We start from the raw sequence: 20,153 nt of genomic DNA, 5'->3' as shown, positions 1-20,153 counted from the left end.
GAGAAAGAAGATAAAGTTAGGTGAATAGGAAAGTGGACGAGATCTGAAAGGAGTTGGGTGAGGGAATTAATATAGAAGTTCGTCAGATGAAAAAATATTTTTAAAAAGGCTGAATGCTGAACTAGAAGGAGCGGTGTAAGACATGGCTTTAGAATGTGAGGGTGTGCAGAGAGAAAGTAGCAGAGAAAGATACAAATGTAGGCCAGGTTGTGAATCCCTCTGAAAAGCAAAGTGGAAGGACAGAGAACATATTTAGGAGGGTAGGACATCAGTTGGAAAAGCAGCATGCTGGTGCCCAGGCAGAAAAGGAAAGCCACGGAGAAACTGCAGGTCACACGGGACTCTTTGAGGGTTCAGAGTGTAACCTGGAAACCTACAAGGAAAGAATATGTAGACATCCTACACCTCCTTCCAAAACAAAACAAAACCAGAAAGACAATTATTTTACACAACAGGCTCTCAGGGCATGAGGAATGCTGTAACATCGTACAGGCTTTTAAGCTGTGTGGAATGACAAGCTGATGCCATTTGGAGTAGCTGGTTTTCTTCAAGGGCCGAAGCAACGAAGGATGTTATACTATCTTCTTCCTTTACACTGTCCTCCCCTAATGATGTCCGTCCTAGCAGACAATAAGGACAACCTGGGAAGCAACTGCTTTATTTGCAGTGAACACGACAGTATGTTTGCATTGTCATGATTACATTCCAACCACCCCATGATAGTTATTCTTAGAGTCAGTCTTGACACTATTCTAGCAATTCTATTCTTTTTATTGATAAGCTCAGTCCCATGAAGAGTCCGCTGTCATATTTTAGGTAGCCATATTAGAGAAATATGGGGAGTTTTTTCCAGTTTCCTTTTTATGGGAGCATTATCAACAATTGTATGATATAAACTTGAGTTTTTACATTTCCCATTCATGATCAAAGACTCTGGTTATTTCAAAAATGTCTGTAGCCATACATTTATGTTTTCCTGAAAATTGAAGGGGGGGTTAGTTTTAAAATCTAATGTTTTTTTTTAACCTTTTTATTGTTTTTGTTTTTTGTCTTTGTTTTGCTATAAGTTCTTCACTTACAACTTTCTTCCCAGTAATTTTTCTCATTACTCTATCACACAAGAGATTAAAACATCAGTAAAATTTTACCACATACTCATTTTTGAACAGAATGGATCCTCTGGAAAGTGTCAGGACAGCTAAAGCTCTGTGGAGCTCCTGGTGAGGTACACAAGGACATCCGAGGAAGATGAAACTGAAGGATATACAAAGATGCTGAGGTATTTGTGTTTAATAGGCAAATAAGTGCTCCATGAATAAAGGTATTTAGATTCAACTTTCTTCTGGTATCAAAGCACAGAATTAAACTTGAAATTACAAGCCATATTTTAGTCATTTTATGTTTTAAAGCAAACACAAAGTATGTGAATAACAACTTCTGAGTGTGGACAGGTTGTCCCAGGAATACTGTGGAAAATGGAAAGCATTTAAAGACTGATGGACATCTGGAAAGATCTGTCATGGACACTTTTGAATAACCAGCATGTAGGGCCCTCAGCTCACATCTCCCATCAAATCCTTTCTCCGTCTTTCATCGTGTCCTTTTATCAGCTCAATGTGTGGCAAGTTCTTCCTTCTCTCTCCATTAAATTTTAGCTCCTTTGAGGGCAGACAAATGGGGTAATCATTTTTCACTAAACTTGATGAGTCTCTAAAACAAAAGATTAATCCGAATTTAAGGTTTTCGAAAATTGCTAAAATGCCATTTGGTAGCTTCAGTGCATTAACCAAAATATTACATGCCCTCTTTCTCAGCTCTAAGATTTAGCACCCATATTGAATATGTATTGTCTGTATGTTCAGTTACGATGGATAATGGGGTGCCACAGCTGGGAAGAATGTAATGGATCACAGGATCAACAGTGACTATGGTCATAAATTCAGAACCATGCTGAGGATATTTTTAACAGTGTTTAATTTACAGCAAGGAAGGAACTTACAGCATACCAATGCTCATCTTTCTTTTCTAGATAGAACATGTTTTATTTTTTATGCTTTCTATCCTCACATTTCTCCACCCTAGCCTATTCAGGTTGATATTTTCAGATTAGAAAGCAGTTCAGAGATATGCTTTTTTTGATGGCGCCATCACCGCCCACCCTCTAGGCTCTTTTCTTCAAGGCAGTGGTACACTCCTAGCCCCTTTCAACTCTACCTCTGACTGCTGAAATGTAGTGCTTACTACTTCTCTCCCTTTGCTTGGCTTCACGCTGATGGGAACTTGTGTGTTTATTTTAAAAATCGTTTTGCAACCCTTCACATTCCAGCTCTCAACCCAGCATGCCGTTGCCCAGCAACACGAACTGGGGAGCTCCTCTCAGGGGCTGCAACCAGAGGCTGCCAGCAGCTAACAAGGCCACTGGAAATCATCATCTCACTCGTTCGCGAGTCAATTACCGGAATCCAATGAAGTGTAAGACCTTTAGAGACTCAAGTCAATGGCTGTCCTGCTCTCTGTTCTTTCCTCCATAGAAAGTATTCTGTCAGTGGTGACTCTCTGCTTCACATTCAATCTCTTATTTTGTTCTGAAGATTGGCAATTCAATCTTGGAAACCAGGAATTGTTTCAACACACACAAACAGAGGTTATCAAACTCATGCCTGACTGACTCAAAATTTAAGATAGCAACATAAATATATTTCTCTCATAGATTGTTCTCGGTTTCCACTGCACACTAAAATCCTTTAAGAGAGTTATGTTCCTAAACATGAATACCAGAGAAAGGTAAAAATCTCTAGGTGAGGAGTGTCCAGACAGGTACTGGGAGTTAGAAGTGCCTTGGGGATTTCTATTATGCTCAGGGTTTGAACTTGGCCGCTAAACCGCTTTGCAGGAGGTATGTATCTGTCCATGGATCCCTGCCAATGCTGGGATTGTTGGCTTTTAGAACAGACTTTGTGTTGCAAAGGTTTAAAGGTACAAGAACATTGAAATTGGTTAATAGCTGGGTTACTATGGTCCCCGTGGGCCATAGAATAGGTGGAGAATAATATAAGGAAAAACATTAAGAATATATTATTCTGAAGCATACCTCCTCAGTATTTTAGGATCAAGACTCAGTGTGGCTTTCAGGCTAACTTCTAGCAGAAAATGCTGATAGCAAGAGTAACCAAGTCAGATTACATAAATAATTCCTTAAAGCGTTACAGTTTAGAGCAATGGGTGATCCTGGTAAGAAAACATTTCAGCCAAATGAAACTAAGTCCTCTATTTGGATCCTTCAGTCCTCTACCCCCTAATTTCTTTTTTTCAGTCCTCTTCCCCCTAATTTCTAATTGCAGAACTGGGAAATATGAGATATTGGCAACATCAATGAGTTAAACCCTTAAAGCCCAGTTACTCATTATGATTCTACTCATTGTCCCCAAATCAACTATGTGGATAGTGAATATGTTTAAAATGAAGGCAGTACTGGCTGCACACTACCATCAATCACCACCAGCAGCAACATCACTATTGTATGGTTTTACTTTGGAGCCCAGGTTGGCTTTCAACATCCAGTCCATGATTCCTAAGTTCTGAGATTACAGGAGTGTGCACTGTGCTGGTAACACAAACTTAATAACAGTTACAGAATACCAAGTTAGATCTGTTTTGAGAGTCTGTTTAAAAGTACCATAAGCGAAGAAGATTGTTCTTGGATGAGAGTCACCAGGAGAAGAGAGAGTGGGGTACACATGAAGATCACTAATGAGCCTCCATTTGGATTAGAATTGTTCCACCAGCTGAGACACAGAGGTGCTTCTGCTCATTGAATTAGTCTCTATAAATTATTTGGGTCCTTCTAATCCTACATATTTTCTCTTATTTTATTTTTTATTTTTAAAAATATTATTCCCCTAGTCTACTAATAGGGGAAGTCCTCCTCCCATACTATCTGACCCTAGCCTATCAGGTCTCATCAGTACTGTCTGGATCCTCTTTGTCTGTATCCTAGTAAGGCCACCTCTCCAGGGGAAAGTCATCAAAGGGCAGGCAACCGAGTTCATGCCATAGATAGCCCCTGTTCCCCTTACAAGGCCACCCATGGAGACTGAACTAGCCATGGGCTACATCTGAGCAGGGCTCTAGGTTCTCTCTACGCATGGTCCTTGGTTGATTCATCAGTCTGTGCAGGACCAACTGGGGTCCAGATTTTGGAGACTCTGTTGCTCTTTGCGGAGCTCCTATCCCCTCCCAGTCTTACTATCTCCCCCTTCTTTCATTAGATTCCCTGCACTCTGCCCAAAGTTTGGCTATGAGTCTCAGCATCTGCTTTAATACTCTGCTGGGTAGAGTCTTTCCGGGGGCCCCTGTGGTGGCTCCTGTCCTGTTCCCTGTCTTCTTCTGCTTCCAATGTCTATCCTCTTTGCCCTTCTGAATGAGAATGAAGAATCTTCCCTAGACCACAGAGGGCTAATATCCAGAATATATAAAGAACTAAAGAAATTAAACAGCAACAAATCAAGTAATCCAACTAAAGAATGGGATACAGAGCTAAACAGAGAATTCACAATAGAGGAATATAGAATAGCAGAGAAACACTTAAAGAAAGAAATTCTCAACACTCTTAGCTATTAGGGAAATACAAATCAAAACCACCCTGAGATTTCAAGTTATACCCATCAGAATGGCTAAGATAAAAAACTCAAGTGCCAACACATGCTGGAGAAGATGTGGAGAAAGGGGAACCCTTCTCCATTGCTGGTGAGAATGTAACTTGTACAACCACTTTGGAAATCAATCTGGTGCTTTCTCAGACAATTAGGAATAGCGCTACCTCAAGATCCAACTATACCACTCCTAAGCATATATCCAAAGGATGCTCAATTGTACAGCAAGGGCATTTGCTCAACCATGTTTGTAACAACTTTATTTGTAATAGCAAGAAGCTGGAAACAACTCAGATGCCCCTCAGTTAAGGAATGGATACAGAAATTGTGGTATGTTTACAGAATGGAATACTGCTCAGCAATTAAAAACAAGGAAATCATGAAATTTGCAGGTAAATGGTGGGAACTAGAAAAGATCATCCTGAGTGAGGTATCCCAGAAGCAGAGAGACACACATGATATATACTCTCTTATAAGTGGATATTAGACATATAATATAGGACAATCATACTAAAATCTGTACACCTAAAGAAGCTAATCAAGAAGGAGGACCATGGGTAAGATGAACAATCCTCATTCAGAAAGGCAAAAGGGATGGACATCAGAAGAGGGAGAAAACAGGGAAGAGCACAGGAGCCTACCACAGAGGGACCCTGCAGGGTATCAAAGCAGAGACTGAGACTAACAGCCAAACTTTGAGCAGAGTGCAGGGAATCTCATGAAAGAGGAGGGAAATAGAAAGATCTAGAGGAGACAGGAGCTCCACAAGGAGAGTAGAAAAAAAAAATCTTCCCTACGTTCTCCTTGTTGTTTAGCTTCTTTAGGACTACTGATGTTTATCTTATATTATATGTCTAATAGCCACTTACAAGTGAGTATATACCACGTGTATTTTTCTACTTCTGGGTCACCTCACTCAGGATGATCTTTTCTTAAAAATTTCACTATTTCCTTGTTTTTAATTGCTGAGTAGTATTCCATTGCATAAATGTGCTACAATGTCTGTTGGGTCTAAAAAAAGAAAAAAAAAAAAAACCCTCACTCTACTGGTGGACATTTTTCAAATCATCATATACCACAGGCTCATAATTGTCAAATCCCTCTTTAATAAATACAATGAAAGACTCTTCTAAAACTTAAACATAGTTACAAAATTTTAATTTGAGATCAATTTAAAATGTTAACCCCGACCCCCCATTGAGGTTCTGACCCACATAACTCACTTCACTTTATCAACTGTGATTGCATTCCTGGCACCCAGGCAGCATTCTGAAGCATTCTCTGACTAGGCCTAACACCTCTCCTGTGTGCTGTTATGGCTGACAGTGGTGTTAATATGTTGACGAATCAATCTAGTCATTAATATTCAGCAGGCTTGCTGGATCTGCAAGCCTCATAAACTGTTATAACATAGTTTAATTATTAATATGACAATTGTCTTCCTTTTGTTTCTCATACCATTAGATTTCTGGGTCTTTCTAACCAAAGCTTACATTCAGTGAGTTTCCTTTTTGTTTTGAACAATACGTTGTGAAAGGAGGACCTACAGCTGGTTCCATTCCATGGCAAAGCACTACTTATAAAGTGTTTAGCATTCTGGAACACTGCTGGGTTTTGAAAACATCCCATGTGGTGATGGTGTGTGGCTTTTATTTAGCTTTTCTTTGTAATTGTACTGGCTGTATTTTTCAATTTTGGGGGAAAACACACTTGCAGCCAATTTTATTTGAACTTATCACGTTGAATGGCAAAAACTACTTTAAAATAAAATGTGAATGTTTGGATACATTTACTGGTATCTCACAGCTACTTTGAGGTATTATATAATCTACAAGATACAGCTGAGAGTTGAGCTCAACTCAGAGGATAAATTAGAGCCATGCTTATCAGTGACGAAAAAGGCATAAATATTATGGTTGATGCTGTTAGGGCTCACAAATGGAAGAAACCTGTTGTCACCAAATCATCACAATTTGATAATTAATTAATGCTGCCCTAAGGAAAAGGCTTGAGATCAGTCCGAGGGTGTTTCCATTTTCCTTTTCATATTTATATATGTGGTGTGTGAAGCCTTTCTGTCTGATCAGAATTCTTGATAATACCAGCTAGTCATGTGACTGGAGCTCTGAGCAGCAACCCTGCGGTGGCCTGGGTGCAGGGACTCCTTCAGACTTCACCTGCGAACACAGAAAACGATCTTCTGTCTGCAGGGGTCAGGGGCTCCTTAGGAGACAATTTCCCAGGCTGCTTCTGTGTTGATTACTGCCTTTTCACCTCACTAATGGCATAAAGGGAATATCAAAACTCAGAAAGAAAAAAAATTAATTTCTTCACTGCCAATTACTAACTTTGCTCAAATGAAATGCACATCTCTAATTGACCACGTCAATTTGATGATAGCAGTGCACTGTTACTCTAACAAATGCTTTCAAATTCATCACTGCAGGGATGTCCTTATTCACTTAATGAGGCAACTGACACTGAAGCAAATTTTGTCTCACTTCATCAGCCTTCAACCCTCAGTATTTGCTTATCTGTACCACTTTTCTCCTTTTACGAATAACTCTGGCAAAAGCTGTAAAATCAAGTCATACGTGTAAAGGAAGTAAATGACCTGTGCTATGACTCTGAGCAAATGAAGGGATAAGGGAAAACAGAATTTCATTGACATTCACACATGGAAATTCTCCTTTGTGTGGACATGGCCTACTTTGATTCATGTCACAGTGTCATGACAGGTGTTACAGAGAAGGAAATGGAAGAGCTCGGTGGCGAATAATATTTATATTCAAACACTATATGTAGTTTATTTAAAATACTGAACAACTTTTAGATCGTTTGTGGCAAAATTATATTTTTACCAAACTAAAAACAAAACAAAAAAAAAAACAACAAGAAAACAACCCACAATTTATTTCTTGACCCCTTTTTTGTTTCATAAAATTTTGCTTGTTTATTTTTGTTTTTGATTATTTAGAAGTTATCACTTACACCTATGAAAAGATTAAGGTCTCTAAGGAAAGTTAAAGATCAAAATTAACTCCTCTCTTCTCACTACTTAGAACAACACCTATTTAACCTACTTTTCTACTGATTTCCTATAAACTTCTAAATAATGAAAGCATTGCTACATATTTTTAAACTTTATATATTCATTATCTTATGTGTATTAGTATTTTGCCAACATATATGTTTGAGCATCATGTTTGTGCCTGGTGTCCAGAGGCCAGCAGAGTGCATCAGAATCTCCAGAAGCTGAGCTGTAGACCATAATGAGCTACCACATGGGATTTTAGGAATGGAACCCAGGCTTTCTGTATGGTCCACCAGTGCTTGTAAGTGCTGAGCCATCTTTCTGTCCTCCAAAACGTTGATTGTATTCATGATTCCCTGACTATAAGCCTGTGTTTTTAAAGTGTAGTCCACTAGGAGATAACATCACCAGAGCAGATTGTCTTCAGAAACTGTTTTAGCTGCTTTATACTGTTGTTTTTATATTTTGTAAAGTGCTATTCTACATGCCTATAAATACAAGTGGACCTAATCCTTTACCACAGATATTTTGAGAACAACCTATTTTATAAATGTTATCTGCTCCATTAAAAGTGATGAATCATCTTAATTTGGTGGCAACAACTGCACAAATCAGGAGACCTATGCAGAAGAATTGAGAGAGTTTGAAACAAGGGTGGACAGTGAATATTAAACCATTGAGAGATACATAGGACAACCTTGTCTTAAGAAATACAACCACAAGGAGAGCAACAGAACCAAAAACCCTGGGCAGAGGGGTCTTTTCTGAGACTGATACTCCAACCAAGAACCATTCATGGAGATAACCTAGAACTCCTGCTCAGATGTAGCCCATGGCATCTCAGTGTCCAAATGGGTTCTCTAGTAAGAGGGACAGGGACTCTTTGACCACCTCCCCTGGATGGGGGAGCAGCCTTGCCAAGCTACAGAGGAGAACAACACAGCCAGTTTGGTTGATACCAGATAAGCGAGGGTCAGATGGAAGGGGAGGAGTGGAGGAGGACCTCCCCTATCAGTGGACTTGGGGAGGAGCATGAGAGGAGATGAGGGAGGGAGAGTGGGATTGGTAGGGAATGAGGGTGGGGGCTACAGATGGGATACAAAGTGAATAAACTGTGATTAATATGAAAACTAAAAATGAAAAAAAAAATTAGAAGCCCTCCTGTATACCAAAGACATAAGGGCTGAGAAAGAAATTAGGGAAACAACACCCTTTACAATAGCCACTAATAACATAAAGTACCTTGGGATGACTCTAACCAAGCAAGTGAAAGACCTGTTTGAAAAAAACTTCAAGTCTCTGAAGAAAGAAATTGAAGAAGATATCAGAAGATGGAAAGATCTCCCACGCTCATAGATCGATAGGATCAACATAGTGAAAATGGCCATTCTGCCAAAAGCAATCTACAGATTCAATGCAATTCCCATCAAAATAACAACACAATTCTTTACAGACTTTGAGAGAAAAATTCTCAACTTCATATGGAGAAACAAAATACCCAGAATTTCCAAAACAATCTGAATAACAGCAGATCATCTGGAGGCATCTCCTCCCTGATCTCAAGCTGTACTACAGAGCAATAGTAATAAAAACTGCATGGTATTACATAGATACAGAATGGTGGATCAAAGGAACCGAACAGAAGAACCAGAAATAAACCCACACACCTATGAATACTTGCATTTTGACAAAGAAGGCAAAATCATTCAATGGAAAAAAGACAGCATCTTCAGCAAATGGTGCTGGTCCAAGTGGATGTTTACATGCAGAAAAATGAGAATAGATCCATATTTATCACCCTGCACAAAACTAAAGTCCAAGTGAATCAAACACATCAACATAAAACTAGACACACTAAATTGGTTAGAAGAAAAAGTGGGGAAGAACCTAGAACTCATTGGTACAGGAGAAAACTTCCTGAACAGAACACCAACTGCACAGGCTCTAAGAGCAACAATCAATAAATAAATGGGACCTCAAGTAACTGAAAAGCTTCTGTAAAGCAAAAGATACTGTTGCCAGAACAAAACGACAGCCTACAGCCTGGGAAAGGATCTTCAACAACCCTATATCTGACAGAGGGCTGATATCCAGACTATATAAAGAACTAAAGAAGCTAAAAAGCAACAAATCAAGTAATCAAATTAAAATATGGAGTATGGAGCTAAACAGAGAAATCTCTGTAAAGGATATAGAATGGCAGAGAAACACTTAAAGAAATGATCAATGTCCTTAGTCATCAGAGAGATGCAAATCAAAACGACCCTGAGATTTCACATTACACACATCAGAATGGCTAAGATAAAAAACTCAAGTGACAACACATGCTGGAGAAGTTGTGGAGAAAGGAGACCCTCCTCCATTGCTGGTGGGAATGTAAACTTGTATAAGCACTTTGGAAATCAATCTGGTTCTTTCTCAGACAATTAGGAATAGTGCTACCTCAAGATCCAGCTATATCACTCCTAGGCATATATCCAAAAGATGCTCAAGTACACAATAAGGATATTTGTTTAACCATGTTTGTAGCAGCTTTATTTGTAATAGCCAGAACCTGGAAACAACCCAGATGTCCCTCAGCTGAGGAATGGATACAGAAATTGTGGTACATTTACACGATGGAATACTACTCAACAATTAAAAACAAGGAAATCATGAAATTTGCAGGCAAATGGTGGGAGCTAGAAAAGATCATCCTGAGTGAGGTAACCCAGAAGCAGAGAGACACACATGGTATATTGTCACTTATAAGTGGATAGTAGACATATAAGATAGGATAAACATACTAAAATCTGTACACCTAAAGAAGATAAACAACAAAAAGGACATGGGGTAAGATGATCAATCCTCAGTTAGAAAGACAAATGGGATATGCACTGGACATAGGAGAAAACAATTAACAGGACAGGAGCCTACCGCAGAGGGCCCCTGAAAGGCTCTACCTAGCAGTGTATCAAAACAGATGCTATGACTCATAACCAAACCTTGGGCAGAGTGCAGGGAATCATATGAAAGAAGGGGGAGTTAGTATGACCTGGAGAGGACAGGAGCTCCACAAGTACCAAATATATCTGGGCCCAGTGGTCTTTTCTGAGACTGTTTCTCCAACCAAGGACCATGAATAGATGTAACCTAGAACCCCTGCCCAGATGTACTGCAGCTCAGTATTCAAGTGGGTTCCCTATTTAGGGGAACAGGGACTGTCTCCAACATGAACTCAATAGCTGGCTCTTTGACACCGCCCTCAGGGAGGAGCAGCCTTGTTAGGCCACAGAGGTGGACATTGTATCCAGTACTGAAGAGACCTGATAAATTAGGATCAGATGGAAGGGGAGGAGGACCTCCCCCATCATGGACTTAGAGAGAGACAGGAAGAAGATGAGGGAGGAGGGAATTGGGAGGAATGAGTACAGGGGCCACATCTGGGATACAAAGTAAATAAACTAATTAATATAAAAAGATAATAAAAATTCAATTAAAAAATAAAATAAAAATTTAATTAAAAAATACATACAACCATGGTCTCTCTTCTCTCTGTACGCCCTCTGTGCTCCTACTCCAGCTCTCTCCAGGTCTGGTCTCCATCCTCATTTCTCTCTGAGCTTCCTCTCCTATGTTGCTCCCTCTCTCCAGCCACTTCCATTGCCTACTCTATTTCCCCTTTTGAGTGATATCCAAGCATCCTCCCTAAGGTCCTTCTTGTTACTTATCTTCTTTGGGTGTGTGAATTGTAGTATGTGTATCCTATACTTTATGGCTAAAATTGCTTATTAGTGAGTCCATGCCATGTGTGGCTTTCTGGTTCTGGGTTACCTCACTCAGGATGATCTTTTCTAGTTCCATCCGTTTTCCAGAAAATTTCATGATGTCTTTGTTTTTAATAGCTGAGTAGTATTGTGCTGTGAAAATGTGTCACAGTTTCTTTACCCATTCTTTGTTTGAGGGAAATCTAGGTTTTTTTAGATTCTGGCTTTTTGTGAACAATGCTGCTATGATCATTGTGGGCATCTCTCTGACAAACTGGATACCTGAGACAGGGTGGGCTTCTTGGAGGATATTTGTGTGACTCTAGCTGAGACTCCTGGTAGCAGGGTTCATGGAGACTGAAGACGACACCTTCTAACTAGACAGGTCTCCTAAGAGAAGGAGAGGATCACTGACTCATCCACAAAAACTTCAACTGAAAGTTTAACCAGCCTACAAGATGTGCAGGGATAAAGATAGAGCAGAGATTGAGGGAATGTCCAGCCAACGCCTGCCCCAACCTGAGATGCACCCCCGTGGGAGAGAGCCAGCCTCTGACACTATTAATGATACTCTGCTATGCACACAGACAGGAAATTAGCATAGCTGTCCTCTCAGAGGCTCCACCCAGATCGAAACAGATGCTGAGACTCACACCAAACATTAGGCAAAATGTAGGGAGTCTTGTGGAACAGTGGGAGTTAGAAGAGAAGGACCTGGAGATGTCAGGAGCTCTACAAGACTAACAGACAATTAACCAGGGGGCCCCAAGGGGCTTGCAGAGACTGAAGCACCAACCATGAAAGAGCATGCAGAGACTATCCTAAACCTTATACAGATGTAGCAGGTGGGCAGCTCAGCCTTCATGTGGGTTCCCTAGTAAGGGTAGTGGGTTTGTCTCTGACATGAACTCTGCTGCCTTTCTCATATTCCCCTCTGTCAGGGCTGTCTTTCTAGGACACAGGGGAAGAGGATGAGCTCATTACTGATGTGATTTCACCAGCTGTGTGGGCAGGTAAGTGAGGAGCTTCCATTATCTGAAGAATAGGGGAGAAGGAAGGAGGAAGAAGGGTGGTGAATGAGACTTAGAGGAGAAAATGGAAGGGTCTATGACTGGGATGGAAAGTGAATTAATGAATGAATGAATGAATAAATAAATAAATACATAAATAAATAGATAAATAAATAAATAAATAAATAAGTAAATTTAAAAAGAAAAAAATGCATTCCCAACAAAAGGCTCATATCATTTCAGCTTTCTTGACACTGTTTTTCTCCCAATTAATTTACATATTAAATTACTTATACTGGCCAATTTTGTAATTTAGAACAAGCTTGGCACAAATTATGGAAGAGGCAAATACTAACATACCCAGGTATACTAAGCATTTCCATTAGACAGAACATTAATTCTGATATCTCTTTTATGACATTTATTTAGTGTGTAAGTATGTATGTAACTGTGTGTGTGTGTGTGTGTGTGTGTGTGTGTGTGTGTGTACATGCATGCATGTGTGTGCTGGGCAGGTGCCACAAAGAATATATGAAGATCTGAGGGCATCTCTTTGCCATTTGGGTACTTATTCTTGTTTTTAGGTGTGGTGGTAAGTGTCTTTGGCCAGGAGCAGTCTCACTGGCCCTATCTGAAACTTTTTATCTTTGCCTAAAATGCATGTCAAATGACCCACACATGTACACCACTATACACAGGCAGAATTTCATAGGGTCTCTCCAGCTGGGCCTGATGTACCTCTTTTCACCTATCCTCGGTGACAAAGAAGTTCCATTATTCACACTCTTTTGCGTTATAATTCAGGCATGCTTAGTTTAATTCAGGCATGACTATCTATAGTCATGAATGAATAGCAATGTGTGAACAATTTATATACACTTATCGTTAGTTGATAAACTCTAGGTAATAACGCACTGCCCACAAACCCACCTCTCTATACTGATGCCCATGGCAAGGATAACTTAAGCATTATGGTAATGGTGATTCTTTTTCTCCACATTTCCTGAACTGCTTAAAATGGTGTCCCATCTATCAGTTTCACTTCTCTGCATATCTTTTTGTGTTGTCCTGGACTTTATATTTTATCCCTTTGACAAAACATACCAGTATTTCTTTTTTTTTTCTATTCATACTCTTTGCAAGTTGATATAGATTAAAATATGATATTTTGAACACAAAACATGACATAGTAAATATCTAACAGAAAATACGTAGTTTTAAACAGATCCTAGGAACAACAGAAGAGTTTTGTAACTTTTCTTCATTTGATTTTTCCCTTTGCAATGATGGATACATCGGTCACGACAATGACAGTCCAGCTAGGAAGAGAGATAAAAAGAAACACAGAGCACACATAGTACATGTCAGAATGAGCTCCTGTGATGAACTTCTTCCTGCCTGGAGACCGTCTCCTCTGTACAGCGGCTGAGCCTCCTTTGCACATGATACACATACACATAAGCCACATAGCTTTTTAATGTATCTGTGTGCGGTGTGTGCAAGTCTGTTCATATATGTGAGCACACATGTCTGAGCAGCCATGTGGGACCCGAGGTTGAGGTCAGGAGTCTCCCACAGTTACTCTCCTCCTTATTCCTGGACTCGGAGTCTCTCAGTCGGGCCAAGAACTCACTAATGCAGCTAGTCTAGGGGCCAGATCCTATTTCTGCCTTCAGAGTTCTGGAACTCCTGACAGGCACCAAACAGAACTCCAGTTCCCACAGCTGCATGACAAGGGCTTTATCCACTGAGACATCGCCCCAGGCTCAGTTATATTTAACTTCATATTGCTATTTCACTTTAGCTATGGCCAAATGAATACAGTAAAGGGTGCTGCCACATACAAGTACAGTTAAACAAATATGCATATGTGATAGATGGACACATAGATTGGTGCTAGGACAGACAGAGGATAAAAACAGTCTGGATAGAGAACTGAAAATACAATATGATAAGTTATGAAAACTAATACAGTTCTGTCAACCACCAAATTTCTAGTACAATCTCCTTTAGTACTCAACAACACTCCATGCAGCAATGTGGATCACTGCATTCTGGTTAGAAAACTAAGACTTAAGTAAGTAAGTGACTTGGCTGGAGTTACCACTTACTTCACAGCACTGTCAACCCAGTTCTTCATTATACTGTCACTCTACTTCCAGGGACTTCAGAGATCATCACAAGTTATGTTTCTTCTATGGTGAAATAGTGAAAACACAGTAAAAAGAAACACAATAGGGTAGATAATCTATCGATAGGATCATCAAGAGGCTGGAATTAACGTGGTAGGAGCACCTAGCCTGGGGTAGCTGTTAGGATTTGGAACTGCCAACATTCACACAGGTTACTTAACTCTGTTCTTTAAATTAGAATCAATAGTAGTCTCCACTTCAAGGTAAAGCGCTGATACACGCATTAATACATGGTAAGCATGTTGAGTGTGTGGCTCTATGGCAGATTCTGGTTAAGTGTGAGCTACTACTATGTCTTTATTTCAGTTTGTTAACATGTGTTATGCTATTTCCTTAAAGTTTCTCATTTTCCACTTTAACACACACATCACAAAAAACCTGTGTTCTCTGACATCTGTTAATGCCTTTGTGTTTGGTTTTAGCTTAGCATCTCTTTTTCTCCCTTTTCTGCAGTTGTTTCCTCTCTATCTTAGTCATCTTTGTCCACAAGGCTAATAAAAGCGAGGCTCTGGGTACAACCGTGTAATTGCTCCAAGGATATAATGGGGTGTGAGCAGAGAACTGGTATTCCGTTCAGAGACTGTGTCTACAAATATGCTAACTTCCATTTTGAGATCACATACAACAGTCAGGAATAGGCAAGTGTGGACATAGCAGGGGCAAAATTTGCACCACATGAAGGACAGCCTGAGAGGAAAGTTGTCATAAAAAAAAGCAGCTTTGAGAGAGGGAAAACCCAGCATGTGGATTATAGGAACCAGCTGAATCTAAGGTTTACTTTTTACATTTCCTAAATGGAATTTAATAAATTATCTTATTTGCTTGCTGTAGTTTTGTTACTAAAACAGATAATTCTGTTATTAGTGAAAGTCCCAGATTTAATATCCTCACCAACCCTACAACCAACAGAGGGGTTTATATCCAAAACATATAAAGAACTCAAGAAATTAAATACCAACAAACTAAATAACCCAATTTAAAAAAATGGGGTACAGAGCTAAACAGAGAATTTTCAACAGAGGAATATTGAATGGCAGAGAAATAGTTAAAGAAATGTTCAATGTCCTTAGTCATCAGGGAAATGCAAATCAAAATGACCCTGAGATTTCACCTTACACACATCAGAATGGCTAACATCAAAACCTCAAGTAACACCACATGCTGGAGAGGTTGTGGAGAAAGGGGAACCCTCCTCCATTGCTGGTGGGATTTTAAACTTGTACAACCACTTTGGAAATCAATCTGGTGCTTTCTCAGAAAACTGGGAATAGTGCTACTTCAAGACCCAGCTATACCACTCTTGAGTATATATCTGAGAGAGTGTGATCTTAAATTTAGCTGAAACTTCAAGAAAATAAATGGCCATCTTTCCAAATGTATAACTCATTTTCCCAGCTACTTTTCAAGTTTTTGAAACACATTTTTACATTCAATTCTGAACTGTATTGTGGGTATAAATTTTGATTTCCTAACTACTGTTTTTAAAGCCACTGAAACTTATGTATTTGTCTTCTGTTTCCTTTGATAAGAACAGGGAAGTTCTGACTGGTTATAGGCACTTTTTTTTTTTTCATTTGCATCTGGCAATAGCATTGAGTTATTTTACTGCATTAGAGATGTGAAGGTGAGGGCTTCACATCTTGTCTAAATTGGCAATGCTGAGTTATTTTACTGCATTATCGATATGAAGGCGAGGGCTAGCCTTGTCTAAATTGGCAACGTTTTGGGCACTGGCACTGGAACATTTGCTTGCTTTTTCCCATTCCTAAAATCTTAATTGTTCATTTGGCATATATCATAGCTCTTTTGCAGGTAGTCCAGATTCCTTTAAGAAACACCCATCTAGCTACAATTTACAAGAAACCAAAAGATGTTAGAGGTTGTTGCTAGTGCTAACCACTTAGCTCTAATCATGCGGATGCCCATTGCCATTTACTGTCATCGGTATCTAAGGGTTCATCTACCTTCCGCAGTTTGCATACACTCTCCCCATGTCTGCACTAACACATGTATTAACAGGTATTGATAGGACGGATATCTGTGAATGTACCATCTTCTTTCTACGGTGGAAGTCTGAACACTTACCGTGGTTTTTGAACAACATATCAACCAGAAACTGCCAGAAACCTGGTGAGTGGCCAACCAAGCATGCTCAGACTACCTGTGAGTTCTGGCCCTGCCACTGAGAAGCTTAATGATTTGGGCACTTGGTATCACTTCTTTATCTTTAGTTTTCATAATTTTGTTTAAAAACAAAATCAATGTTACCAGATTTTTATAAAAATTAAATGAACTCCAAAATATATTCACCAAATAAATACTTTTAAAACACTGAACTAATCATTTCCTATGGCTCACCAGCCCCTGCCATTTAATCTGTGTATATTCCATTAGGAGGAGAAAAGTATTGTTTAATAAGAATATAAGTTTAAATAATGAAAGACTGCCAATGCGTCCTATCCCAAAGGATTCATCACAAAAAAAGCATGTTTTCATACTGAACAAAAGCAAAGCCTGACATTTCTAGGAAGTGGCCAAATAGAATATTTATTCTCTACTGCCACACAAAGGCAGGGGAGAAAGCACTTAGAATATTAATGGATATGGTATGATAATGAAAATGTCATAAGCTTGTGTTGGTGAGATTTTAAGAGCATCATTGGAAACCCCAGTGAGGGCTCACTGACATCCCAGCAATGCAGGTACGGCCAGTGTGGACCATTCTCCTTGGCTGTGCCACCTACTTTTTTCATAAACTTCCCCATTTCTTTACTTCTAAACATACATTTCATCTAACGGCATTTTGGATTTGGATTTTTGTTACATCTCAATCTACTTTAAACAATTTTTGCTTCTACTCTAGTGAGTTCAATGAACATTTTCCATATTAATAATTAACATTCAATGAAAAGCACTGCATTGAATATTGAAGTCAATGCCACTTTTGAAGGGAAGGAATTACCTTCATTAGAGATTTCCTTCCAAGGATTGGGTGGATACATGAAGGCTGCATTCTGGATCTGGTCGTGGATGTCTTCATCTTCATTGAAAGGAAAGGTGCCACTCAGGCTCACATAGATGATGACCCCAACAGACCACATGTCTAGGGAACGATTATAGCCCTTGTTCCTCAGAACTTCAGGCGCCAGGTAGGCTGGGGTACCCACCACTGACCTCCGGAAAGACTTCTCCCCGATGATCCGAGCAAAACCAAAATCACAAAGTTTTACCTGTTGACGATAAGAAATTTGCTGAAACCATGAATTTGAGTTTGCATTAGCTCAGCTCTGCCAGAGGTACTCAGAAATACCTTATGCAAACAATAATTACTCCTGGTAAAGCAAATGTTACTTTCTACTTTCTAGTTTTGAGGAAAGTAGTTTATGTCACAAGACAAAACTGGCTTTCATTCATTAAAGTTTCTTGTAACGTTTTCCTTCCTATCCCAAATATCAAAAGATAAATATGATCAGTTTAGAGTATTTGTCAGTAGGTAGGAAAACATGCAAACTGGTAATGATGACCTAATTCCAGGGGATTAGGCAAAGAATGACTCATGGAAGCCACAGTAACTATCAAAATTATCTCTAACTGGGGCAGCAGATGGGACCTGCAGGAGTGAATGCAGCAAAGCCACCCTGTCCAAGTACTGTAGACTTAGGGTCCCTAGAAAGAGGTCCAGTTCCTTCCTAGGCCTGTATGTAGGAAAGGGAAGATTTCCCTTGTCCCCACCCTCAGAGAGCAGGCAGCTTCCCTGAGATTCTAAGGCATCCTCAGTGTAGAGGTCATGCTTTGAACACCGGGCTGGGTTCACCTGCTTTGAAGAAGCCCAAGACCAGACTAAGGAGGCACAGATGAGTACCATCAAAGAAGCTTCATGAGAAGGAAGTGATACAGTGCCATCCAGGAACATAAGGCAACAAGGGAAATGAAAATTCTCAGGGAAGATGTCAAACAAATTCAGGCTTTAAGGGGAAAAAGAGAGAGTTGGGAGGAGTTTGCACAGAGACAGTGAAGCTATCAAGCTGGCTTTCTGCTGAGGGTGGCTTTGTACTTGCCTGAGGGAAAGGATCGGCTGAGGCCAGCAACACATTTTCTGGCTTGAGGTCACAGTGAACAATGTTTTTAAAATGAAGATGCCGCAAAGCCACTAGTATCTATAAAGAAGAAAAGTATCGAGATAACTTCATTTTATGATATTACTAATTCAATTCAAGATATATAGCTAATTTCAAGATACCAATGAAATCAACTGCAACATAAAGTTTAAAGGCCTAGCGAGACTGCAGAATGAGCATTCAAGGTTCTTTACGTTCCAGACACTGGAGTTCACACAGCAGGGTGATAAAGTCCATAGAAGAAGTAGCATACTCTTCCATGCTATTAAATAGCAACAAACACAAGTGTAGACAAAGGAACTCACCACACTGCACAGAAGCACTGTCTTAAACATCTGCATTGAACCACATCTAAGCCACAGTACTAATATAATATCAAGAATAGCTTTAATGCTTGCGTTGGTTTATATGCTACTAATTTTGTATGCTGGACTCTGAATGACATAAAGTAAGAAGATATATGGTGCCCTTGCCATCCTTTCTAGTATAGAAAGGAAACAGAGACCAAACAACAAGGCTAGAGAGCTGTAGTTAAACAGTGCTAACATCTGATATTGAACACTATTTTTTTTCTGTCTCTAATTGATTTCTTACCTGAGTAATTAAAAACTTCGTTATGTGTTCTGGCAACCTGCCCTTTTCACTTGACAAGATCATCTCCAGCATGTCTCCATGGAGTTTTTCCATAACAACAAACACTCTTTCAGGCGTCTCAAACATACACTCCAAATTTACAACACCAGGGTGATGAAGGTTCTATTAAAGATAAATAAAGCACTTGAAGAAAATGAGTTTTTTGATACTGTTTGGCAAGCTCGCTGATTACATGAAACTGTTGAAGCTTGGAGAAACCCACACTTAAGATTCTTAACACCTCCAAATTCCACATGTGCTGTCTTATATTTTTGAAATTCTAATGTTTCCAAAAAATATATCTTTATTTTCTATGCATAGTGAAGTTATTTCTACACTGAAAAAAATATCTAAGTTCTAGCACAGTGAATTGCTAATTAGGTTTTAATTAGAATACCATATTGAGATATGTATAATTTCTTAGGATCATCTCCAATATTAAGCATATTGTCTTAAAAAAGCATACTAGGGCATCTCTACACACTTTACATTTATTGCAGAAGAGAAGAATTCATACATGGAGCACACATGACTGGAAGAGCATCTCAGCCAGAATCCGATGGTTTCCCTGCTTCCCAGGCTGTTGTGGGAGGCAGAAGCTGTCACACAGAGTGAAGATCAGTGTGGACAAGGTGGCACATTATCGCCAGCCTCTGGCTGGTCAGGACGCCACACTATGCAGGGGTCCTTCATGGTTCTCAGCCATTCAATAAATATTTATACAACAGAGTAATGGCTAGCCACGGAGGCTACATCGTACTTGCTATG

At 39.6% G+C, this 20,153-nt stretch overlaps 1 protein-coding gene across 1 annotated transcript in view; it reads right to left on the bottom strand.

Annotated features, from left to right (window-relative positions):
- The window catches only part of Prkd1 (protein kinase D1), a gene marked incomplete at its 5' end in the record, with an annotated part of 352,974 nt that overhangs the window by 9,256 nt on the left and 323,565 nt on the right, over window positions 1-20,153 (bottom strand). Inside the window, 3 exons of the mRNA XM_055608587.1 lie at window positions 17,597-17,864; window positions 18,693-18,791; window positions 19,347-19,508. Of these exons, the coding sequence (XP_055464562.1) occupies window positions 17,597-17,864; window positions 18,693-18,791; window positions 19,347-19,508 (529 nt within the window). The remainder of the gene's footprint in view (window positions 1-17,596; window positions 17,865-18,692; window positions 18,792-19,346; window positions 19,509-20,153) is intronic.

The sequence above is a fragment of the Psammomys obesus genome, unplaced genomic scaffold (genome assembly GCF_907164565.1).
Source record: "Psammomys obesus unplaced genomic scaffold, mPsaObe1.curated_primary_1811, whole genome shotgun sequence".
NCBI lineage: Eukaryota > Metazoa > Chordata > Mammalia > Rodentia > Muridae > Psammomys > Psammomys obesus.
The sequence above is the reverse complement of the archived record's forward strand: the minus strand, read 5'-3'. Positions and strand labels throughout refer to the sequence as shown.